Here is a 27,215-nt window from a genome sequence, read left to right as displayed (position 1 = left end):
ATGGTATTCTATGTTTAATTTTTTAAGAAACCACCATACTGTTTTCCACAGCAGCTACACTACTATATATTCCTACTGCAATGCATGAGGGTACCAATTTCTTCACATTCTTGCCAACACTTATTTTCTAATTTTGTAGTAGCCATTCTAATGGATATGAGGTGGTATTTCATTGTGGTTTTAACGTACATTTCCCTAATGATCAGTGATGCTGAGTATCTTTTCATGTGCTTATTGGCCATTTGTAAATCTCCAGAGAAATGTCTATTCAAGTCCTTTGCCCATTTCTTAAAAAAAGAAATTATCTTTATTGTTGAAAGTATTACAGATGTCCCCTTTCTTCCCCCATTGACCCCTTCCTCCCCACTCCCACCCCTTCACTACACCATTGTGTGCATAAGTCATGCATATAAGTTCTTTGGTTAACCCCCTCCCTAAGAATTGTCAGTCTGTTGCATGCTTCCATGTCTCTGGATCTATTTTGTTTGTCACTTTATCTTGTTCATTAGATTCCACATACGAGTAAGATCATGTGATAGTTGTCTTTCTCTGGCTGGCTTATTTCACTTAGCATAATACTCTCCAGGGTCCTCCATGTTGTCTCACAGGGTAAGAGATCCTTCTTTTTTATAGCTGCCTAGGATTCCATGGTGTAAATGCACCACAGCTTTGTTATCTACTCATCTGCTGATGGGCACTTGGGCTGTTTCCAGATCTTAGCTATTGTAAATAATGCTGCTATGAATATAGGGGGGCACATATTATTTGATTTTTTTTCCCTTTAGTGTTGGTTATTGTTGCTGAGCTGTAGGAGTTCTTTATACTGTAAAATCTGGGTACTAATCACTTATCAGACATATGATTTGCAAACATTTTCTCCCATTTCTTATGTTGCCTTTGCATTTTCAGTAGTGTCCTTTGGTGCAAAAAAGTTTTTTTTTTTTCCATTTTGATGAAGTCCAATTTATAAATTTATTTTTTTTGGCCTGGGCTTTTGATGTCACATCCAAGAAGTCATTGCCAAATCCAATGTCATGAAGGTTTTACCCTATGTTTTATTCTAAAAGTTTTAATGTTTTAGTACCTATGTTTAGGTTTTTGATATATTTTGAATTAATTTTTTGTATGTGTTGAAAGGGTTAAAGAACTTCTTTTGCTTGTAGATATCTGGTTTTCCCAGCACCACTTGTTAAATAAACTATCCTTTCCCCATTTAATGTCTAGCATCTTTATGGAAAATCATTTGACCCTATATGCGAGGATTTATTTCTGGGCTCTCTATTTCATTGGTCTATGTCTGTCTTTATGTTAGTACCACACTATTTTGATTACTGTACCTTTGTTTAGTAAGTTTTATAATCAGTAAGTGTGAGGCCTCTAATTGACAAGCTAAAGGCTAAACCTGTTAAATAAAAAACTGGAAAGAATCATAGTCTACCACAGAATCCTAGAGTGTCTTTATATTATCTCTTAAGTAAATCATAGCTTGTTTTCTTATTGGGTTATGGTACTCTACAATGATATTTTTATAAAATTCACTTGGAGTCCTTTGGGCGCAGGTAGGATAACCCAGTCTTATGGCATCTCAGGTACATAGCAGCATAAGGAAAAAAAGCAAGACAACTGGGTTCTATACTCAGCCCCACATCTAAAACTTGGGCAAGATTATTACACCTGCTGTGTCACATTGAAATGGAAATACCAGTATCATCTTCTCTAACTTATTAGATTGCAATAAGAATAAAAATTTGCATTTAAGTGAAAGACAGTGGCGTATATCACGAAATTTAATGCTGGGAAAGGAATGGTACTAGCAGTTCGCTGTCTGGATTGTCAATCTCTTTGACTAATGTAGAAAAGTGTTAAATATAATTGCCCTGCCTGCTCAGGTGGACAACACAGTATTTTTCAAACTAGGAGGCAATATATGACACAGGCTTTGGGGTCAGACAGAAATGGTATGAGTGCTGGCTATGCCACTCACTAGTTCTGTGCCTGCATCTGATTTTGATACTTAACCTCTCAAGTCCGAGTGAACTTGTGGAAAAAATGTGAGAAGTACTCTAGTTAAGCCCACTGAGTTGCTCAAGATTAAATTACTTGTTACATAATTGTTCCTGGTTCATAGTAAATGATAAAAAAATCTTATTTAGTAGTGTTAGTTTTAGGAGACACAGGACTCTCAAACTTTATAACCATGGGCATCTTTTCCACATAAGTCAATGTGTTTTGCAGATGTAATAAATTAAACTTCACTTACCCTATCTCCAGGTCGCACCATCGGTTCCTGCTTTGTACCTAATTTATGCAGAATGTTGTAAGCAACCTTCATACTTCTTGTCCACAGTTTGCCTATCAACACAAATTATAAAGACACAAGTAATTGGACACAAGACTTTTCAGCTATGTATAATGTGCACATTGAACTATATAGAAAGTATTACTTTTTCATTTTAAGCCTTCAAGTAAGTTATACTGAGTCCCTGGAATCAAGATGGGAAATAAAAGCCAGCAGCTCTGACTCACAAAAGCTGAGAAGACTGAACACTGGAATATAGTGCTAATACAAATACTCTTAAGAGTGCAAAGTGCCAACAGCAAAGCCATAGAGAATTTCAATTACCACAGAAGTTATGGGGAAAATTTCTGGGGAGTAAAGGAGGGCAAAGACCACAGCAACAGTGTGCTACTGCTAATTTATGTTGTGCAAAATGACATATATTTCCTCTGTTAATGAGTTCTGTCTTGTGCAACTGTAATGAATGTAAAGGGTATGTAAGACAGGCTTTAAAGGGCCTGACCCTTCTCCCTCCCCAAGTCCTATGTTTCTCAACTTCGAATTTTTCTAACCTCAGGGTTTTAGGAGAGGAACTGTTGAACCTAGATAAAGATACTGGTAAATATTTTCAATTATTTTAAAGTTTTGAACTCTAGAAAAAATGAGCACAAAGCAGGATTTAGAAAAAACACTTCTAAAAGGATGACCAGCTTTGAAGAATTTGGCAGATTTTAAATCCCTTCACCCCAGTGCCAGACTTTTCCTCAGTATCATCCAGGGTACAATATATAGTCTGAAATGTAATAAACATGACTTGCTCTTGAACACATAAAGGTCTTTTAAAGCCCTGGCTGGTGCGGCTCAATTGGTTTTAGTGTCATCCAATATACCAGAGGTGGTGGATTCACACACCCATGTGAGAGGCACCAATCGATGTCTCTGTCTCTGTGTCTCTCTCCCCACCTTTAAACAAAAAAATTTTTTTTTAAAAAAGGTCTTTTACAACTTGAGTGTCTATGAGCTTTCAGAAGTGTTAGAAGTTCTATTAATTCAGTAACAGCACAATAAAGTTAACAGCAATTTCAACTGTTTTCTATAAATGAAATCACTGTTTTAATCTTTTCCCTATTTTATATATTAAAAGCTAAATTAAAAAGCTTTTGTTTACAATATATATTTTGAATTAAAAAATCTGAATTTTGCCCCACAGTGGTTGAGCATCAACCTAGGATCCAGGAGATGGCGGTTCGATACCGTCGGGGCTGTGCAGGAGGCAGCTGATTAATGACGACTCTCACATCATTGATGTTTCAACTCTGTCTCCCTCTCCCTTCCTCTCTCTGAAATCAATAAAAATATATTTAAAAAAATAATTTAAAAATCTGATTTTATTTCATAGTGGATTTTGCAACAACTCAATTATGGTTATTAAACTATTTACCTGCCACAGGATTTATCAGCTTGTCTCATCCCAGTGAGACAGAAAATGTTTTAATTATCTTTGATCCCTCTAATTCTTAGGACATTCCTGGTTCACAGTATGTGCTCAACAAATGTTTCTTTGTTTTATTAATGTCATAAGCAAGCTATAAAAAACACAAAGTTATAGTATACATTTTAGCATGCTTCTTGAGGGTTTGGAGTAATTACCAGGTATGACATTTTATTCGTGCTCCCACCTCCATCCTCTCTAAATTCTTCTCCTCAAGACTGACTACTTTACAATTATTTGGTATTTCCTTTGGTGATTATATTTTTCCCCAAATATATAATTACTAGCCATCAGAAATCATTAAGGGGCCCTGGCCAGTGTTGCTCAGTGGTAGAATGTCGGACCACACACTGAAGGATTGAGGATTTGATTCACGGTCAAGGGCATGCACATACCTGGGTTATAGGTCAATCCCAGGCCCCAGTCGGGTGCATGCGGGAGGCAACAGATTGATGTGCCTCTCTCATACTGATGTTCCCCCCTCCCCCCTCCTTCCCTCTCTCCACTCTCTCTAAAAATCAATGGAAAAAATATCTTTGGGTGAGGATTAATGAAAAAGAAATCACTTGGAATAATTTTTTTCTTAAGGAAACACAATTATTTTGTGCCTTCAGATCTCTTTAATGTGAACAATATTAGGGATTATACTTGAACAAACAATTACAATCAATTTGTTGTAATGGAAAAAAATTTATGTGTTGTAAATAAACAAGTCTATTACAATCAATTAGCACCATTATATCTTGTTAAAGTTTCAACTTCATCCTCAGCTCGGAATATTAAAGTTGGTATCACCATAAATTCATTTAAAGCCAGATTATAATAGAGAGTTTGAAAAGGGCAACACCCTTTTGGCAAAATTCTAGAAATATACTTCGTGTTTTTCAAAGAGAAAAAGAAAGAAAAAGTTGATGATTTAAGTTAAAGAAGGTAAGAGTTCCTGACTGGTTTATAAAGAAGAAAGATAAACTTCCAACCCAGAATACTCTACCAGTAAACTTATAATTCAGAATTAAAGGACTCATAAAGAGTTTACCAGACAAGCAAAAGCTACATGAATTTATCAGCACTAAACCAGCCTTACAAAAAATGTTAATGGGACTTCTTTAAGCTAGAAAAAAAAAAGGGGGCATTAATGAGTAACATCAAACATATGAAAGTATAAATCTCACTGGTGACGGTAAATATATAGTAAAGGTTGTGGATTAATCACTTATAAAGCTAGTGTGAAGGTTAAAAGACAAAAGTAGTAAAAATAACTGTTACTAAAAATAATTCGTTAAGGGATATACTAGATGAAAAGATGTACAATGTGACATCAAAATTATAAAATGTGTGTGTGGGGTTAAAAGTGCAGAGCTTTAGAATGCACGCAAACTTAAGTTATTATCAACTTAAAACAACCTAACTTTAAAACAGACTAACATAAATATAAGGTGTTACATGAAACCTTATGGTTACCACCAAGCAAAAACCTATAGGAGATAAATAAAAGATAATGAGAAAGGAATCAAAACATACCAATAAAGAAAGTCATCAAATCACAAAGGAAGACCAGGAAAAGAAAGGAACAGAGCAACTACAAAACAGCCAGAAAACAATTAACAAAATGGCAATAAGTACATATCTATCAATAATTACTTAAAATGAAATTGATTAAATTCTCCAATAAAAGGACATAGAGTGGTGAAATGGATAAAAACAAAACAATACCCATCTATATGCTGCCTACAAGAGACTTAACTTCAGATGTAAGAACATACACAACTAAAAGTAAAGGGATAGAAAAAAATGTTTCACACAAATAGAAACCAAAAGAAAGTTGGGGTAGCAATACCTACATCGGACAAAATTGACTATAAAACAAAGACTGCAATAAGAGATAAGGAGGATGTTACAGAATGATAAAGGGGTCAATCCAACAAGAGAATACATTTGCAAATATTTATGCACCTAACACAGGAGCACCTAAATATATAAAGCAAATTATTAACAAACATAGAGATAAATACACAGCAATATAATAATATTAGGAAACTTTAATACTCCATTTACATCAATGAATAGATCATCCAGATATGTTAAAGAAACATCAACCTTAAATGACACATTAGACCAGATGAACTTAAGATATATATAGAACATTTCATCCAAAAGAAACAGTTTTCACATTCTTCTCAGGGGCACATGGCATATTCTCCAGGGTAGACCACATCTTAGGCCACAAAACAAGTATTGACAAATTTAAGAAGACTGAAATCATATCAAGCATCTTTTCTGACCACAATCACAAGAAAAGTGGAAAATTCATAAATATGTGGAGATTAAACAACATGCTGCCGAACAATCAATGGGTTAACAAAGAAATAAAAAATAACCTGAGACTAATGAAAATGGAAATAAAACACACCAAAACTTATAGGATGCAGCAAAAGCAGTGTTAAGAGGGAAGTTAATAGCAATAAATGCCTACCTTCAAGAAACAAGAAAAATTTCAAATATACAACCTAACTTTATACCTCAAAGAACAAGAAAAAGAACAAATGAGGCCCAAAGTTAATAGAAGGAAGGAAATGACAAAGGCTAGAGTAGAAATAAATTAAATACAGACTAAAAAGACAACAGAATATATCAGTGAAACTAAGATCTGGTTTATTGAAAATATAAACACAACTGACAAACCTTTGGCTAGACTCATCAAAAAAAAAAAAAAAAGAGGACTCAAATAAATAAAATCAGAAATGAAAAAGGAGACATTACCACTGATCCCACAGAAATACAAAGGATCATAAGAGACTACTATGAACAATTATAAGCCAACTAATTAGAAAACCTGTAAGAAATAGATAAATTCTAGATACATACAACCTTCCAAGACTAAATCATGAAGAAATACAAAAATCTAAACAGACCAATTACTAGTAAGGAGAATGAATCAGTAATCAAAAATCTCCCAAAAAACACAGTCCAGGACCAGACAGCTTCACTGGTGAATTTTATCAAATTTTCAAAGACAAATTAATCACAATCCATCTCAAACTCTTCCAAAAAATAGAAGAGGAAACACTTCCAAACTCATTTTATGAGGCTAGCATTACCCTGATGCCAAAATCAGACAAGGATGCTGCAAGAAAAGAAAATTGTAGAGTAATGAACCTGGTGAACACAGCTGCAAAAATCCTCAACGCAATATTAGCAAGCCAAATTCAACAATACATTAAAAGGATCACACCATAACCAATGCATTTATTCCAAAGATAGGTGAATATGGACAAATTAATCAATGTGATACACAATATTAACAAAATAAAAGATAAAAAATCATATGTTCATCTCAACGGACGCAGGAAAAAACACTTGACAAAATTCAACATCCATTTATGATAAAAACTCTCAACAAAGTGGGTATAAGAGAATGTTAGCCTTTATTATATTGAATGTAACTCAATATAATAAAGGCCATATATGACAAGCTAACATCATACTCAATGGTGAAAAGCTAAAAGCTTTTCCTCTAAGATTAACAAGACAACACCCACTCCAGCCACTTTTATTCAACATAGTATTAGAAGACCTAGCCAGAATCAATTAGGCAAGAAAAATAAATAAAAGGCATCCATATTGGAAAGGAAGAAGTAAACCTGTCACTATCTGCAGGTGACATGATACTATAGAAAACTCTAAAGATTCCACCAAAACCCCTATTAGAACTAATAAATGAATTTAGTAAAGTTGAAGGATACAAAATCAATATATGAAAACCTGCTGTTTCTATACATTAACAATGAATTATCAAAAAGAAAAATTAAGAAAATAATCCCACTTAAAATAACATTAAAAAGAATAAAATACCAGGAAATAAATTTAACCAAAGAGGTGAAAGACCTGTACACTGAAAACTATAAGACACTGATGAAAGAAACTGAAGACACAAATAAATGGAAAGATATTCTGTGCTTATGGATGGTAAGAATACATGCACTTTGCAGATACTGTGTTTTCATCAACATTGAGGCAAGACCCTCCACCAGCAAAAAGATTATAACTTGCTAAAGGCTCAGATGATTGTTAGCATTTTTTAGAAATAAAGTATGTATTTTAAGGTATACACATTGCTTTTTTAGACAACATTATTGCACACTTAGTAGACTATAGTATAGTGTAACTTACATTGAAAAAATAAAAAATTCATGTGACTTACTTTATTTCAATAGTTATTTTACTGCATGGTTTGGAACCAAACCTGCAATATTTCCAAGGGTTGTTTGTACTGTTAAAATGTCCCCACTACACAAATCAATCCATGTACTCAATGTAATCCCTATCAAGAATACAAAAGCATTTTTCACAGAAATAGAACTCAAAAATTTGTATGAAACCACAAGACCATGAATATACAAAGCAGTGTTGAGAAAGAAGAACAAAGAAGGAAGTATCATGGTCCTTGTCTTCAAACTATATTACAAAGCTATAGTAACATAAAAATAAGACACATCGATCAAGAGAAAAGAAAATAACCCAGAAATAAATCCACAAGTATGGTCAATTTATGACAAAGGAGCCAAGAATATACAATGGGGAAAGGACAGTATCTTCAATTTATAGTGTTGGGAGAATTGGACAGTCACACGCGAAAGAATGAAACTAGACCATTATCTTACACCATACACAAAAAAAATAACTCAAAATGGAATACTGATTAGAATGTAAGACCTGAAACCATAAAAATCATAGAAGAAGAAAGATCCTTGACAGCAGTCTTGGAGATGATTGTCTGGATTTGACAACAAAAGCAAAAATAAACTAGTGGGACTACATCAAACTTCTGCACAGCAAAGGAAACCATTAACAGAATGAAAAGGCAATCTACTGAATGGGAGAGGACATTCACAAATGATATATCTGATAATGGGTTAATATCCAAAGTATATAAAGAACTCATACAACCCTAGGGCAAAAAGACCTCCAAACAATCTAATTTAAAAATGAGAAGCCTGGCTGGGGTGGCTCAGTTGGTTGAGCATTTCCCCATGCACCAGGAGGTCACCAGTTTGATTCTCAGTAGGGACCCATGTCTGGGTTGCAGGCTTGATCCCCAGTAGGGGGCACGTGGGAAGCAGCTGATCGATGTTTCTCTCTCATCGATGTTTATCTCTCTCTCCCTTCCTCTCTCTGAAATCAATAAAAACATATTTTTTAAAAAGTGAGCAGAGGATCTGAATAGACATTTTTCCAAAGAAGACATACAGGTAGTCAATAGGTACATAAAAACATGCTCACCATCACTAATCAAGAGGGAAATGCAAATCAAAACCCCAATGAGCACACCTGTTAGAATGGCTATTCCCAAAAAGACAAGATGCTGGCAAGGATATGGATAAAAGTGAACTCTTGGGCACTGCTGGTAGGGATGTATTTGGTGCAGCCACAATGGGAAACAGTATGGAAGTTTCTTGAAAAATTAAAAATAGAACTACCATATGATTTAGCAATTCCACTCTGGGTATTTATCCAAAGAAAACAAAAACACTAACTCAAAGAGGCATATGCACACCCATGTTTATTACAGCATTATTTACAATAGCCAAGTATGGAAACAATCTAAATGTTCATTGACGAATGAATGGATAAAGAAAATGTGGTGTATACAAGCAATGGAATATTACTCAGCCATAAAAAAGAATGAAATCTTGCCATTTGCAACAACATGGATGGACCTAGAGGGTATTATGCTAAGTGAAATCTAAAAAACAAAAAAAAACCCCTAAGCTTATACAGAGAACAGATTGGTTGTGGCCAGAGATGCAGGTGGGAGGTAGGTGAAATGGTTGGAGGGAGTCAAAAGGCACAGACTTCCAGTTGAAAAATAAATCGATCACATGGATATAATGTACAGCATGGCACATATAGTTAATAACACTGTATTGCATATTTAAAAGTTGGGAGTTAGACACAAAATTCCCTAAGATTTAAGGTAAGTTAAATGGATATTTTAACTGGGAAACAGATATAGAAGCTCTGGGACAGCAATGTGCATGCTGTGGGGGGAAAAAATGTGGAAATGATGTGAACACTATCTTATTACATATAAATTTTAGCTTTACTTCAATTTAAGTGAGGAGTAAGCACTGTGCAGAGAGTGTAACTCTGATGGGGGAGTCAGGTTAGTAAGGAAGGGTGATCAGAGGTCATGCGCAGCACAGTGGCTATTTAATTTGGAATCTGCAGTGGGAGCTTGAGAAGTATATCAGCAACAACACAAAAAAATGAAAAAGGTTGCCCAATGATTTTATAGCTCAAGCATCTAAATCCGAGACAGAGGGGAGAGGGAGAGGAGAGAGAGGGACGGGGGAGAGGGATGGGGGAGGGAGGGGGGGAAAGAGGAGGAGAGAGGAGGGAGGGGGGAGAGTGACGGGGGGAGAGTGACGGGGGGAGGGTGACGGAGAGAGAGGGAGGGGGGAGGGAGAGAGAGGGAGAGGGTGACGGAGAGAGAGGGGGAGGGTGACGGGGAGGGTGACGGAGGGGGAGGGTGACGGGGAGGGTGACGGAGGGGGAGGGTGACGGGGAGGGTGACGGAGGGGGAGGGTGACGGAGGGGGAGGGTGACGGAGGGGGAGGGTGACGGAGGGGGAGGGTGACGGAGGGGGAGGGTGACGGAGGGGGAGGGTGACGGAGGGGGAGGGTGACGGAGGGGGAGGGTGACGGAGGGGGAGGGTGACGGAGGGGGAGGGTGACGGGGAGGGTGACGGAGGGGGAGGGGGAGAGAGGGTGACGGAGGGAGGGGGAGGGTGACGGAGAGAGAGGGGGAGGGAGAGAGAGGGTGACGGAGAGAGGGGGTGAGAGAGAGGGGGTGAGGGAGAGAGGGGGAGGGAGAGAGGGGGAGAAAAGCACACTGCACCAAAGCAAAATGAATGAGCAGATCTCTCACTAAGACCAGGGAGAAGGCAGAGAAGGAAGACTGAGAAGTTTTGGAAGTGAGGCATGATAGAAGGAAGTCAGTTGCTTAGCATGATTTATGCTTATTAATTTAACATGATAGAATGCCATGTGTTCTCTTCAAATGCAAAGCATAAGATTTTAAAAAGTCTGCTTAACACCTTCATTCACCATCTACATTTTCTATTGCTCCTGTTTCTCAGCTGGGAATTCTGCTACCCAAGGGCTTTGAGGAAGCTACAATTCAGAGCTGAATGTAAACCACATTTTGTAAATGGCCTTAGCTCTCCAATTATACCAAGTTACTTGGTATTACAACAATTCTACTCAATAAACTTTTCTCGGCATCTTTTCAGCAACATCTGATCATTAATGTTCACCTATTTAGTGTTTCTACTGTTTTCCAGTTTTTATAGCAGTAATCAACACTTTCATTTTAAGTCCTGATAAATTACAATCTTACATTTGGAAAAGAATTGCTTTCTTCTATTTCTTTACCAAAATAAAAACAAAGATTGATTCATAACATATATCTCATATAGATGATTAAAATACAACAAAATATAGGTGATTGAAAAGCAGGAGATGAGATGCCTTGATGTAGACATGCACTCCATATTTTCAGAAATACCATCAGTCTGTATCTGATGCCTCAAATTCATCTTAGGAGAGTCAGCACTACTCTGCTCTCCATTCCATCTAGAAGCTGGGCCATACTTCCAATGTGGATCACCGGCCTTGAGAACCATGTCTCACTCATCTTTGATCCCCAAGCCTTAGCGCTGTGCCACTGCAGTCAGTGCTTAAGCAGGACCTGTGGCTGACAGATGAGTGCTGCATTCATGCATGCATACAGATGGGTCCTAGAATTCCCAATATGTGGGCAGGTAAGCCCTGAAGAATCAGCTAAGGAGCAGCAGTTCCAAGTACACAACTGGTTCCACAGCTGAATCTGGCAAGAAGTGAGGCTCACACAATAGAGTATTCTATCTTTTTGGATGAAACCAATTTCCAACACCATAATTTTTTAAAAAAATCAAGCTTATGCCTCATCGTGGGTGAAATACTCTTTATCCACTTAGAATTACCAAAAAAAAGTCATAAAAATGAGGCTATGAAACATCTGTCCTAAACCACCCATCCCATTTCTGGCCATGAGATGCACAGGGTAATGATGGTTGTGCAAACAAAACTCAAAGCTAAAAAAAAAAAACTGGTACTCTAACCTCATGCATGCAGATATAATATGAGCCATTTTGGTCTTTTAGTTTTTAAGTTGGTTTCTTTGCAAAGCTGCAGCAGGCAGTGTGCAAATAATCTGACAATCTGCCTTTTCACAGTCCCTTATCCATGGAACAAAGAGACGGGGATCCCTCTGGTACAGTTAGTTCCAAAAATTTAGAGACTGCATTAATCGTATTGAATGAAGAATTCAGAAATAGCTTGTTTCTCGTTTTCTGAAAAAGTACTTTGCAAACAGATTTTGTTCCTTCTGAAATATGTATGTCAAAGAGTTTAGATACACATTCTTTAACTACCAATCCTTCTTAAAACCATTAATTTCAAGAATATCACATACATCCCAACATCTTGTTACAGTGATGATCACTCAGTTTTTAGATCCATTTCTGGATTTTACTCAAAAAACAGTTAATAAATATTTCCATATTCAAACCAAATAATTTTCCTAAAATATTTCCTTTTAGATTTATTTCAGGACCAGAAAAATAAAAGCAGCGCAAATGTAATCAAGCCACCCTGAAAGTGGGAGGTGCGTGCGTAAGCAAACAGAAGGAAAACAGCCTTATAGGATTACCATAAGTGAGGATGTATAGGGGTTTCCCATTTGTGTCCATTGTGGTCAAGCACGGGGCCTTCGGTGAGATGGTCCCCCATCGCTGTAATGCGGCTTCTAAAGACGGGGGCCAATTCGTAACCACACCCAGCTGCTCCCCTCGCATGGCCAACATCTGTGCTCCCTCCGGCTTTGGCTGGTTTGGATCTGGTTGTTGAACTAAACACATGTAGACACAAGTTTTTTTTTAAAAAATATATCCATATTAGCACAATCATATTTTTATTCCTTTTAAAGAAACTAGGAAACTTAAAGTATAAATTTGTTAGAGCACAGAAAACATGCTTTTCTAGAATTAGGGCTATGACCTACATACTGTCCTCATGAATGTAATAGAGGTACTTAATTCTTACAACTTCGTAGGCAATGTCAGGTGAGGTGCTTAAGAAGACCCGAGTGCATTTACAAAGTGACAGCAAGTAAAGCTCTGTATCTGAACATGCCTAGAGTCTAGGATTGCAACAACTATGTGAAAAATATCAATTATCAACATAGACTAACAATTCTGGACTCCAAAAAAACAGCTCAAATCTTTTGAGCTGCATTAAATTTAAATTTGCTACAACTACTACAGATGAGCACAGAACATATTTTCTTGAGTAAAACAAAAATAAAAGCTTCATAATAAAATACAATTTGCCCAACTGTTTAGATAGGTGAGAAGTTGTTTTTTCTCACTTCTGGAAGAGGTTTTCTCTCATAGTTTATGACTGATAAGTTTCCGCATGCAGGGCAGAAAATCAGCTATATCTTACTTGTGATGTAAAGAACAAGAACACAGAGAATTTGCATTTCATATAAGTATTTTGCTTTAAGTGGTTTGAGTTGAAAGGCTCATGAGCACTCAAGGGTTAAGACACCCACTCCTAGGTTTCTACTGAGTGGCAGCAGAATGGGACCATCTACATACTCATTGCACTCCCCTTAAGCTTATTCAGAGGGAACTGTGTCACTGTTGGCAAGGTTTTCTATGATTTACTTGCATTTCTGAAAGCCGATAGAGTCCTTAGAAAGAGGCCTGGCTCATGAGAAGGTACTTGAGTACCCTTTACGGGACCTGCAGGAACAGTACCTATGGTCTCTAGATAAAGATTCCCCATTTGTAGTGAATGCCAAGGTTACTGTTCTTAAAAAGTAAAATAGCCTTGGTAGAAAAAATATCATTATAGTTCATGGGCTCAAAGAGACACTGGAATAAATGGGGGTAGGAAAGGGTTCTTTTACCTTCTAACAATTCTTCAAAGTCATCAACAAAGAATTCCCGCAACGGTGGTCGTTTCGGTCGTTTAAGGGTATTGACAAGCTGTTGAATTTTTGCTGATACCCGGCTACTTACTGGCACTCCTGAAAAACAGAACCATGGGCAGACGGACTGACTTCAGTCCAAGCACCACAGTGGAATGGTGGAGACACCCATGCCCAATGCCCCACCTCAGAGCTGAAAGAAGCAGGGATGGCCTTGAGACTGGGTGTCCCTCAAAGCGTCACCTACGATGATGTGCAGAGTGAAGACATTCCACTAGGTGGAGAGTCACAGCACACTGACCCTGCTGGGAAGCCTCAAGAGGGTAGAGACTCAGCAGAAATAATTCTCTTCTACACCTTCATGAGCCATCCTGATGTGGTGATGTTAGGAAGAGCTCCGACCACAGATCAGGCTTGGTCCCACCTCCAATTCCTAAAATAGGGTTTGTCACCTTCTCACTAACAGTCTCTGGCCCCTTCTTTCAAAGGGGGTCAGAGAGCTGATGAACTGAAAGACCTCCTTGAATCCCTGACTCTCTGGTACTGGCTCACTGGGCCAAGAGAGGCCCCTGGTACTGGCCTCATTGGGCCAAGAGAACATTTTGCTGGAAAGTTTGAATTTGGGTACCCTGCAGCATCTGCATGGCCAGTCCCAGAACACATACCTCCTAACGAAAGCAAGGGCACTGGGTCCTACAAGCACCTTGGCAGGCCCTGACCACGCAGGTGACCACCCCGTCCCTACCGAGTGTTTTGGTTACACTCTCCTAAGTTAACATTCAGGCAACACATTCTAGAAGCACAGCAATTAGTCTCTAAATTCAATTTTTGTGTAACACAGAATACTAGCATATATCTGTCCATGTGTACTAAGAAACATTAACTCCGTGTTACAATAATGTATTTCTTACAGCAATGAATGTGACATCATTTTGAAAATTAAGTGAAACGATCATTGAAAAAGGCAAGAAGTTTTAAAATTTTTAAATAACCCAAATTAATGAATAAAACGAGTACCAAGATGTTGCTGTCCTTAACTATTCAAATGCAACCACTGCAGGCAAATCTCACTCCCGCTGAAAGCTGCTTGGAAACCCGCACCTGGTAACCAGGGGTGTGGAAACTCCACTGCTCTCACAGTCTAAGACCTACAGCTGAAGGGGTCTCCCCCATAATGACTGAGGCAGAGCCCTCCTCCACTGCAGGTATCATGAAAATAGACCTGAGCTTCTGTTATAAATATGACAGAATTCAAGGAAACTTTTCTATCAAATCAGAAACATTTTCATTGGTAATCTCAAAATACAGGCACCTTCAGAATTGAGACATTAAATATTTTATAGTTTTGAAAATACAGAAAAAATACACAACCCAGAATTCTCAGTCTCTAAACAGAATATTTTTCATTAAATAGTTCTTGGCTCAGAAGAATCCGATCATTTCACAAGGCCACTGGCTTTCCAGCTTAGTTGAGAATGTGTAAGAATCATTCTAGGACTTGCCTAGCCCAGAGTTTCTGATGTGCTAGGTTTTGGGGGTGGCCCAGAACTTGCTTTCTAACAAGTGCCCCAAGTGATTCTAATACAAGAGGTCATCACACACTGAAAAACTGGACTGGACAACATGTGAATCAAATGGAGTCACGTGGGCAACATATGAACTTACCTGGGAGAGCAGGTAAAGATGACAGGCTTCAAAAACAACAGTTATTAAAAAGATAATGACTAAAATAACAGTAATGACCAATTTAATATACAGTGAATTTAGCAGAGAATGAAAGCAGACACTGAAACTGAATGTGTTCCAGTGAAACCAATCGTATGGGAAACTGGAGTGACTTCCAATGTCCTAACAGGAGCTCATGAACCACACTAACTTTGGGCTCTCGCCACTATAAAGAGGTGGTGTGCTGCCTATTAGAGGCTGGGTCCAGGCTTTCCTCGTCACCTCTGAATCACACTGTATCACAGGACATGAGCACAGTTGGATGGCACACCAATGCTACTTTGGCCATCTTCCACAAAAAATAGCATTTCATGTCATCAATGGGTTCTATTATAACTTTCATGACCCTGGAAAGGACTAAAACTTAAGGAAAGCAGAATAATGCATGAAGTTCATATTTGATTCTTCTACTTCAGATTGGGTGACAGGAACTACAACTGTAATCAAAATATACCAAGATTCATGATATGAGGAATAAAGAAGACCCCTAACTGCTGTATTTTATCAAATCACTAATATTATTTTCCAATATGGAGGAAAAAAGACCCTCTTTCTTCCAAATTCTAAAGCATTACATTGGCCCATACCTATCAATTTGTTCACATTTAACTTCACCCTGCCCTTCTAAGTAACGATTCATGATCTTAACACTTGTACACTAATTTGCCAATTGCTGAACCAAATTTAGTTATTTGTTAGCAAATACATTAGAATCTTATAAAATTTCCTTTTCTTCTCATGACTAAATTCCTACATCATTTTTTTCCTACAAGGAATAACTTGGAGGTAATTTGCATTTCTTGTGAGCATGTCACCTACTATGGGAGGTTTGTAAAGAACTTGATGAATTAGATTCGGTGAGTTGATTGTTTATCTAGAAGAAATGCATTCAATCATGGTCTAAAAGGTAAGTTAGTAAAAATTTAGAGTTTACAAAGGAGGAAAGAAAATGCCAGGAGACATACCATCGCCAGTCTCCATGAGCTCAGCATTGCCATACTTTGGTGCTGTCCGCGATGTCGTTGAGCCTTGTGGCCTTTCTATTTGTATTGAGTGTTCTGAGGTGTATGTGGTTACATCAGGAGGTGCAGAGTGATTTTCTGTAAAGAAGTAAATGACAAGTTCTCTGATGATCATGAGTTATTCCAAAGGCCAAGCAAGCAACAGGGTTTCAAAAGAGGACACATCCTGAGACCATAATTCTGAATCAAAGTCTACCACAAAAATCTCAGCATAAAGATGATCTTTAAGATAATCTGTACTGCTCAAAATGAAACAAAGTTAACATAGGAAAAGTTCTTAGGACATTTCTTGATAGAGGCTGAGAGCTCAAGAAATATTAGCTATTTTGTTTGTTTCAGCATGAATAATACTGAACAGTCATTCAAAAGGCATGTATTTAGCTCTGGCTGTGTGGCTCAGTTGGCTGGAGTGTTGTCCCATGCACCAAAAGGTTTCAGGTGCAATTCCTGGTCAGGGCACATACCTAGGTTGCAGGTTCCGATCCCTGGTAAGGGTGAATACAGGAGGCAACTGATCGATGTTTCTCTCTCCCATCGATGCCACCCCACCCTTCCTCTCTTTCATCAATGAAAACATACCCTCAGGTGAGGATTTTTTTAAAAAAAAACATGTTTTTACAATCTCATGTGCATCAGTGATGGTCAGGCAGTGAACTGTGTGGCAGGCCTTCCCCACAATCTTCATCAATGATGACATCAAGCACTAAAACAGTTACGTGAGGAAAGCACAGTTCTTGTATTTATTGTTCTTGTATGTATTTATTTAACTTTATTTTTCAATTACAGTTTACATTCAGTTTTTTTTTTTGGTGTTAGTTTCAGGTGTACAACATAATGGTTAAACAATCATATACTTTATGAAGTGTTTCCCCAATATTTACTATAAGGCATTCAGGAGAGCACATCAAATGAGACTACCAATGACATTTTGTATATCCAGAGTCCTAATAATGGGTGTCATGTTATTAATTTTGAGTCATTAATCCTTATTAGATGGAAATTGTCAAGATTCCATAGTTCCATGTGACAGAAGCGATTTCCTTGTGCTGTATGTAGAAAGGGGAGCCAGTACTGGAAAGCCTCCTCCTTCACATACTCCCTCTTCAGCATCACATGTGGGGGTGGGGGCTGAGTAAACAGTGAATCACCAACAAAAATCAGAAGAGGAAAAGCAGGGCACCAAATGGCTCCTGTAAAGGACACTGTTCAATCTGCAGGCTGGAACAAGGAGGCAAAACGTTGCCCTCAGCTGCGAACATGCGTGTCAGGGACTTAAATTTTCACTGCTCTGCAAACATCCATTCATGACTGCGAGAAGGCGGAGCATACTGATTTGAGGTTACAAACAATTTTAACAAGTAGGTAGATCACTGAGGGGAAGTAGGAGAGGGAGAGAAGAGGATCATTCAAATCACCTCTTTAATGATTCAGAGATTGTTCATCCTCTCATCACCCCTACCTGTGCTTTTGTCATATTGATCTTATTTCACATGGCATAATGATCTAATTCTCCACAGCCAAGTAGCACACTCACTGGGGCCTCATATTTCAGATGAAAATACAATAGATGTTGATGTACACTGAGTACACTTTCAAATTAGCACCTAAAACAAAAGCAGGTTCACTACATTGCGATTTTATCCAGATTCACTGGTGTTTAAGTGGCACTGTAGCCTCATCATTGGTGATAGATGGCCAATCCATCTTTGTGCTGGGCGGCAGGAATACTGTCATGTTTCCACTTTGAAGCTGGGAAAAATGATGATTCCAATACATCTAGTGATTATAAAGTAGGAACAGTGACAGCTGCGTGACTTCAAAGTGCTTTCCAAATTTATTTAGCTGTCACCTCCCCCCCCACTTCCTTCCTAACTCCTTGGGTGTGCTGTCGCTGTGGGATCACCAGCTCAGCAGCTGCTCCTGTTAGGAGCCAGAGGACACGCTGACGTTGCAGTGACACACCGTACCGTTTTATTTTGATAAAGACTGCAAGTGCTTAACTAGGTTACCTATCTTTGGGGGAGTATTTAACAAAACCTTGTACATAACAGATGCTCAGGAAACACTTGTCAGTGGGTAAGGAAAAGTGGAGCTAGGTGGATGGTACAGTTTGAAAGGTCTAAGATGCTCACCAGCTCCAGGCATGAAGCCAGTGGAATCCACGTGTGCCAGGAGCATTTTGTAGATTAAGAGCCCTCATCAGAGCGGGGCTGTGTCTTTTGAGCAAGGCAGCCCACTGTTCCTTAGATCAGTTTCCCAGTACTTTAAAATCAAGAGAAAAATGGCAGCCATCCTTCCAGAACCTGTCAAGTGTCATCTCCACTGTAAATGCTCCAAGAGCTATCTGACCCCTTCACATCTGCCTGCCACGAGGTGGGCTCAGCTTCACCTACTCCTGCTTGACATTTGTTGTCAGCAGCTGACATGGGTTCCCCATGAATCAGGAATTTCGGATGGGCACAAGAGAAAGGCAGGAGGGAAGTACAATTCTACCATCTTTCACGGCAGTATCTGCATGCTGCTTTGGCACCATCAGTACCAGGGGTCTCACCTCAGTCCTTGACACCTCACACCCACCCCCCAAGGGTTTTAGCCTGTTACTCTTGCCAGCAATGCACCCCATTTGCACAGCTATTTCTGGTTAGGAACATTTCAGGGTCCTGCTGGTCTCCCTGCTAAACCCCACCTTGGAAATTCCTGCTTCCTCGACTCCCCCCAATCACATGCTTGGCAGGTGTCTGGCCCAGTCGGGCTCCCTGTGTCCTACTCAGAGGCTGACGTTACCTACACCCAGCCCACAGTCTGCTCAGCAAATGCTGGAAGAATAGTTCAAAGAATGAATGAATGAAAGAGCACTTGACAACCAGATAAAATGCCTCCGGTTCTAACGCCCACTAGCAAGAAGTGCTCTTTCTTTCTAACTGTATGAGCTGGAATCTGCAGGGGTCATGGAGATAAGCCCCACTTTTAAGCCAATGTTAATTATTTTTCAGTCCCCAAATAAAGAAAAGTAGGAAATCCAGTTTCTATATGTAAAAACTAACCTGCTTGTGGTTCACTAATTGGTGATGCCTGGTAAGTAACATGTTCAAAGGAACCCAAGTTTCTGTACACCAAGAATGCTCCATCCCAGGTTTCCTGTCAACTCGACCACTGTTGTCACTGAGAAGGTATCTGTAATCCAAGCCTGGTCTGTCCAGCTGCCCCAGCTTCCTAAGACAATGTAACCATGCACTCTACACAGTGGTGGAAAACCAGGTCCCTGGATGAAAATGTAAACGTGGACAAAGTTTAACCACCAGCCATGATCTTGACAAAAGACAACACATGGTAAAAGGAACATGCAAAGACAATGAGGGGAAGAGACAGCCCTTGCAGAAGTTGGAAGTCAAACATTAGCCTTGCTGCTGGGGGACTCAGCTGGACTACTTGACAGAATGACCCATCTCCCATGTGCAACAAATCAGAAGAGGTGACTTTCCTCCTCAGTTTTACCAGTAAAGTCCAGTTTCACTGGGTCTCATGGAAGGCACCTCACAGGGAAGATCTAACTTGTGTCTTGACCAAAAGTGACACGTGACAATATGTAATGTAAGGATTTATCTTATTTCTTTAATAACCACTCAGGGACAGAAGAACAATATACTTTGTTTACCTTGATTAACTTTTCCTATGTGTGTGTGTGAATGTGTGCGTGATGTGTGAGCTCGTAAGGATGTGTATGATGTGATTGTGTGTGTGTGTGTGAGCTTGTGTGTGTGTGAGCATGTGAGTGTGATACTGATAATGGCAATTAACAGCTGCTTTTCAAATGTGCAGGCAAATCACCCATGGACTAAACCTGGAGATGGTTAGGAAAGGACTTAGAGGCCCTGGCTGGGCAGCTTGGTTGGTTAGAGCGTTGTCTTGATACACCAAGGTTGCAGGTTCCATCCCCAGGCAGGGCACATACAAGAATCAACCAATGAATGCATGAGTAAGTAGAACAAATCGATGTCTCCCCCCGCAATCAATAAATGAAAAGTACTTAGAGGTTCTATATTGTAACTTCCCTTTCAGCAGTGTCCTTAGAGTCAGGGTTGAGTTCAGGATTACACAGGTTCTCACACCTGGAACTGCCTCCCTCCCACATTTATGCCATGAAAATCCCACAGAGAAGTGAATGCAACTGGTAGACACATTTTAGAATTGTAGGAAGTATGTTCTAATGTCAGAATAGGAGTCTTCAACTTCAGACAACAGCTTCCTGATTTTTGTCCAAAAACTCAAACTCATGATAAATGGCTCCAATTGTCACAAAGCCACTGCTTTTTTAAAAAAGTTTTTATTGGTTTTGGAGAGAAAGAAGGGAGAGGAAGAGAGAGAGAGAGAAACATCGGTGAGAGAAAGAAACATTATCAATTGCTTCCTGCAATCTGTTTATGTGCTCTAACTGGGAATTGAACAGGCAACCTTTCAGTGCATGGAATGAAGCTCAACCAACTGAGCCACACTGGCGTAGGTGCCACTGCTTTCCTTCTAAAATGTTTTTCATATTTACCGAAAACTCCCAGCTATTCTAGGAACTTATCTTTGTCCCAATATAGAAATTACTTAAATGTCACACATTCAAAAGCTATATTTAGGTTATATTGAGACCTATGTACATGAATCATGTACCCTTTTATAGTCTGGGTAAATTTAATTCTCCACACTATCATTTCCTTCAGCACTCCACATGCAAATTCACATAGGGAAAATCAAATGCAGTGATTAATTTGTTCGAAATTATGTGTTTCTCTTGGTAAGATTCTGACCCTTCCTTGGAGAGGAACTGGGTCAGAGCACACACATCTGCAGGATTGGAGTGGGAGGCAGAGGTGAGAGAATTCCACGTCTGACCCTGTGCAGGTGCCCAATGAAGCTCCAGGGCAGGACCTCAGCCACTGTCTCATGTTTCAAAACACAGAGGAGGACATTTTATTATCTAAAAATATTTGATGGCCACACATTTCCATTTAATTTTTAAGTTACTATGATTTCAAATAGAGATTCATAGTTCACATTATCCAGTGTCCATGCTACTGAAAACATTCTACACTGAAATTTAATAACACCACTTTGCATTTGAATGTTACTTTAAAAAATTTGGAAGAACTTTCCTATTTTCTCTTTACTCACAACAGTTCTGAAAGGTACAAAGGAAAGAAAGTATTACTCTTTTTTCCCCCACTACAAAATTAAGCCAGGGAGAAGTGACTTCTGAAGATGCCAGCAGCCATTCACGTGAGAAGCAAGATCAGACCCAGTTCTCCTGGAGGCTGCCTGTGCCTTGCCGCCTGTAGACACAGGGTCTCATTTCTGGGTTTAAAATCTTAATCCACAGTTGAAAATGGATCAGAAAAGATCTGGACTTCATACTTGTCTCTTCTACACCAAATAAGGGCTCATTTCCCTGGCCAATGACTGATGGGCACAAGTGGGGGCAGAAAAATGTGCACCTCACTCACCCACATTTGAAACAGCCACAATGCTCATACAATCACTCTCTTTTCCTCTAATAATTCTTATTTAATCTCCTTTTTTGCTCTATTTTCAAACATCTCAGGCAAAGCTTCCTAACTTTGTGCTTTTTCCAATACAGAAGATCTTACTCGTCATAGAACCTACATACAAAATGACAAGAACCACCAGAGAAATCTAAATACCTTCAGCAGAAAACTGTAGTATCAAAGCTCTAGGATTCCTTAAATGGTTTCCAAAGTCACAGCAAACACACTTTAAAATTCCCTGCCTGTTTATTAGAACTATTAATATTTCATTTAGGAGCATATTTTAGCATATATGAGAAGAAAATATGTAAACAGATATGGCTGCAAATTTCCCTAGTGACAAGTGCATTCCTTTATAAGCAGCAAGCTCCTGAATTCCAGCTGTAGGAGACATCTGGGATAATGATAAATAATAAAACCAAGGGGTTCAGAAAACAGTAAAACCAAAGCACAAAGCAGGCCAGGAGCCGGAGTGAGACTCTGCGGAATCTTGGGTAGATTTCAAGGCAGTGATGCCCAGATAGACAAACTTCTAAGTAGGAACTCGGCTGCTCTGGGCCACTTAGATACAACGAGAACCACGCAGTGACAGGCACTCACCTATGTGTGTTTGGGCCATGACGTCGGCCAGCCTGTGGGCGGCGCCACTGCCCCCACTTTGAGTGGATGAGGAAGAGGTTGTGGAGGTGGTGGAGCCATGGATGGCCTGGCTAATCCAGTGCTCCATGTTGATGCTGCCCTGGCTGGAGGTGGGTGTCCCCTGGGAGTCACCCTGCACAGAGCCTTCGTCTTCTGAACCAGAGGAGGTATCTGTGTGATAGGAAAGTTATTATGCAGAGAATTAAAGATGCACATCCCAATCAAACACTACTAACACTGACTTATTCACACATGGACAGCTGAAGGACTTATGCTTTGAACACTCTTGAAATTACACCACTTCTCAGATAAGTTATTTTTTAGTATAATGAATTTTTCCTTCAAAATACCTTCAAATAAATTGCTACAGAAGGCTTTTTTGGCATTAGAATCTCAGACTAAGACATACTCACCGATTTTCTCCACTGAACAGTTTGTGAAGAAGCCAAATGTTTTTGCTCACACACATCAAGTGAGGTGGCTGAGAGTGGCATTTTCTCAGAGATATTGAACTTTCATGTGTTTCAAAGTGAGATGTTTGTAGCCTGAAGTGGTTCTCTGAGGTATAATTTACTTTTAAATTCAGTCTGAGTGCAACATAACAATGCACCTCCCTAAAGAGTGAGATATCAGTGAAGAAAATGGTGGAGAAGGAAGAACGCATCTCACAATGAATCCTCCCACCTTCTCCACCAACCTACATGCTCAAGACCTTGCCTCCTCCTTTGGTGAGGGCAATAAATCATCACACTACACTTTATGATAAAACTAAATGTATTTACTCTTACATTCATTTTTTTAAATAACTTAAAAATTTACAGTTATAGTTGACATAATTATATTAGTTTCAGGTGTACACCTGTGATTAGACATTACATAACTTACTAAGTGATCATCTCGATAAATCTCGTACCCACCTGACACCATAATAGTTATTAGAATATAAATGACTACGCTCCTTATGCTATACTTTACATTCCTATGACTATTATGTAACTACCAATTTGCACTTCTTAACCTCTTCACCTTTTTGCACCTATCCTCCAAACCCCCTCCCATCTGGTAACCATCAAAATGTTCTCTGTGTCTATGAGTCTGTTTCTGTTCCACTTGCTTGTTTGGTTTTTAGATTCAGTTGTTGATAGATATGTATTTGTTGCCATTTTAATGTTCTATTTTTACCTCTTTTTTCTTCTTCTTAGAGAAGACCCTTTAACATTTCATATAATACTAGTTTGGTGGTGATAAATTCCTTTAGCTTTTTCTTGTCTGGGAGGCTCTTTGTCATTTAATTCTAAGTAATAGCTTTGCTGGGTTGAGTAATGTTGCTATAGGTCCTTGCTTTTCATCACTTTGAATATTTCTTGCCAATCCCTTCTGGTCTGCAAAGTTTCTGTTGAGAAATCAGCTGACAGTCTTATGGGAGTTCCCTTGTCGGTATTAAGTGCTTTTCCCTTGCTGCTTTTAAGATCCTCTCTTTGTGTGGGCCTCTTAGGGTTCATGTTGTTTGAGACTCTGCTTCCTAAACTTGTATGTCTATTTCCTTCAAGCTAGGGAAGTTTTCTGTCATTTTTTCACATAGGTTTTCAATTTCTTAGCCTCTCTTCTCCTTCTGGCACCCTCATGATGTGAATGTTGGTATGCTTGGAGTTGTCCCAGAGGCTTCTTATACTATCCTCATTTCTAGGGATTCTTTTTTCTTTTTGCTCTTCTAATTGGGTGTTTTTTGCTTTCTAATATTTCAACTCGCTAATTTGATTCGTGGTTTCATTTACTCTATTGTTGATTCCCTGTAAATTATTCTTTATTTCCGTTAGTATATTCTTCATTTCTGACTGGTCCTTTTTTATGCTGTTGAAGTTCTAAGTTCATTGAGCATTCTTATAAACAGTGTTTTGAAATCTGCATCTAATAGATTGTCTCCATTTTGTTGTTTTTTTTCTGGAGGTTTATTCTGTTCTTTCATTTGGGACATGTTTGTCTCTGCATTTTGGCAGCCTCCTTGTGTTTGTTTCTATATATTAGGTAGAGTTGTTATGTCCCCCAGGCTTGGAAAAGTGGCCTTATAGAGTAGGTGTGCTGTTAGGCCCAGTGAGGCAGCCGTCCTGGTCACCCGAGCTGGGCTCTCCTGTAGGTAGTGTGCACCTTCCTGCTGTAATTGAGTCTTGACTGCTGTTGGCATGTCAATGGGAGTGATTTGCTCCCAGGCTGATCAGCTGCAAGTATAGGCTGCGACCACCGACCTCCAGCCAATGTGGAAGATCAGCTGTGCAGGGGCCTACCCCACATAGCAGGACTTACTTCAGTGGGGCTCTGGTGCCCACTGAGTCCATCCTTTGAGTATGTCACTTGTAGAAGTGGTTGGATGGTGATGCTTCGATGTGGTCTTAAGCTGTCCACTGGGTGCACTGGCTCTGGGGCTTCCCAGGAGGTGTAGGCTAAGGTGCCAACTATGTTCTGCCCGAGGGCCTTTGGCATGAACTATAAAGCGATCTGCAGGTGGCTGCTACTTGTAGTGGGCTTAGAGGTGCTCAGGAGAGGCCAAGCTGTGAACCATGGCCAGCTGTTGCTATTGCCAGGCCTGCGGACACTTAGCAAGAAATATGGGACATACTGAAGACAGATGCTGCTTGTTTAAGAATTTTAGGAAAATCTGAAGCATGAGCCAAGACAGACCAGGTTGATGGAGTCTCAAAGATAAGTCACCTACCTACTCGCTCTGTGGGAGCAGGGCTCATCAAAGGAACAATGGCCTCTGCTAGCACTTGTCTGGCAAAAATATGCCCCTCTGCCCAGCTCTTGCCCTGATGCCAGACAATTCAGTTCCTCCCTATATGTCTCTGGTGCCTTTTAAGCTGCTGCCCCAGTGGTGGAGCTCAGAGTGAGTAAGTCCATGCACAAGCCCTTTAAGACGAACTGCCCGGGACTCCAGCAGCTCTCTGTCTCTCTCAGCCTCAATCCCCACTGGTTTTTACAGCCAGAAGTTAATGGAGAATTCTCTTCCTGGTATTGGAACCCTGGGCTTCAATCTGGTGTGGGGCTGGGACCCCTCACTTCCCGGGGGGGGGGGGGGACGGACTCTGTAGCTGAGATATCCTTCCCAATTATTATCCTCCATATGTGGGTGTAGGACCAGCGTCCAAAAGCCTCTGCCCCTCCTACCAGTCTCAATGTGGCTTCTTCTTTAATTCCCTCGTTGTACGACTTCCATTCAGCCAGATTTCAGGCAGTTCTGAATGATGGTTGTTATGGTTTAGTTGTAATTCTGACGTGGTTGTGGGAGGAGGCGAGAACCACTTACCTACATCTTGACCAGAAGTCTACATTCATTTTTTATAAAATTTTTAATTATTTATTTTTCTATCTGTGAAAATTGTATATCTTAGATTGAGAAAACACACATCACTTTTTAAATTAAAATTATTAAAAATATTTTGCATTTATTAGCTTTCACATAGCAGCAAGGTTTTCAAGAATGAATTATTGGTGGACTTGTTAAACTTCCATGTAATCATAACATTTAGGATCCTACCTATAGATGAGTAATGTGAGATGCCAAGAGGGGAAAAAAGCTGTGAGTAGCTGCTTTAGAACATTTAATGACAATAAGAGAAATTAGAGTTTAACTTAAATCAAGACATAGGAGTCTTTTTTAACACAACAATATTTGTAAAGGAATTTACACTAATATTTTATTGTCATTGTGACATAAACTTTTTTAAGAGTTTTAGAAATGTGTACAACCATATATCCATACCAGACATCACCAACTCCCCAGAAAGATTTTTCATGCCCCTATACAATCAGTTTTTCATTCCACATCCTACTTTTCCACAAACAAACCACAGAATATCCCTCATGATATAGACACAAAAATCCTCAAAAAATTTTAGCAAATGGAATCAAGCAACATATAAAATGGATAGTACATTATGACCAAGTGGTGACCAGGGTTATACATACAAATGTGAATTAAAGTTGATTTGACATTCAAAAAGTGAAATACTGTTATATACCATAATAGTAGAAGAAAAACCCTAAGTTAATCTTAAAAGTCATAGAAAAAATACTTAACAAAAACTAACACCCACTCATGAGAAAACCTCTCATCAAAGCAGAAATACAAGGCAATTTCCTCAACCTGATATAAAGAACCCATGAAAACCAACAGCTAACATTGTATTTAATGGTAAAAGACTGAATCCATTTCCCCAAGATCAAGAACAATGCAAAGATGTCCCTTCCTGCCACTTCTATTCAACATTATCTGGAAGGTTCTAGACAGTGAAATACAGCAAAAAGAATTAAAGTCAACCAGATTGGAAAGCAAGCAATAAAACTTTTTATTCACAGATGACATGATCTTGCATGTAGAAAATCACAAGGAACATACCAAAAATTTCTTGAATTAAGAAATAATTTTAGGAGGATCACAGGATGCAAGATAAAGACACAAAAGATCTTTATATATACATATACTAGCACCAAACAAC

At 39.1% G+C, this 27,215-nt stretch overlaps 1 protein-coding gene across 2 annotated transcripts in view; it reads right to left on the bottom strand.

Annotated features, from left to right (window-relative positions):
- The window catches only part of DIP2C (DIP2 acetate--CoA ligase C (putative)), a 367,574-nt gene that overhangs the window by 113,044 nt on the left and 227,315 nt on the right, over positions 1-27,215 (bottom strand). For both annotated transcript variants that reach the window (XM_087826047.1, XM_087826049.1), the window contains 5 exons: positions 22,684-22,893; positions 16,496-16,630; positions 13,785-13,904; positions 12,522-12,719; positions 2,261-2,352 (listed from right to left, as the gene is read on the bottom strand). In XM_087826047.1, coding sequence (XP_087682173.1) covers positions 2,261-2,352; positions 12,522-12,719; positions 13,785-13,904; positions 16,496-16,630; positions 22,684-22,893 — 755 coding nt within the window. The remainder of the gene's footprint in view (positions 1-2,260; positions 2,353-12,521; positions 12,720-13,784; positions 13,905-16,495; positions 16,631-22,683; positions 22,894-27,215) is intronic.

The sequence above is a fragment of the Miniopterus natalensis genome, chromosome 1, assembly GCF_054644295.1.
Source record: "Miniopterus natalensis isolate mMinNat1 chromosome 1, mMinNat1.hap1, whole genome shotgun sequence".
Classification (NCBI taxonomy): domain Eukaryota; kingdom Metazoa; phylum Chordata; class Mammalia; order Chiroptera; family Miniopteridae; genus Miniopterus; species Miniopterus natalensis.
This window is presented reverse-complemented; position numbering and strand designations above follow the sequence as displayed.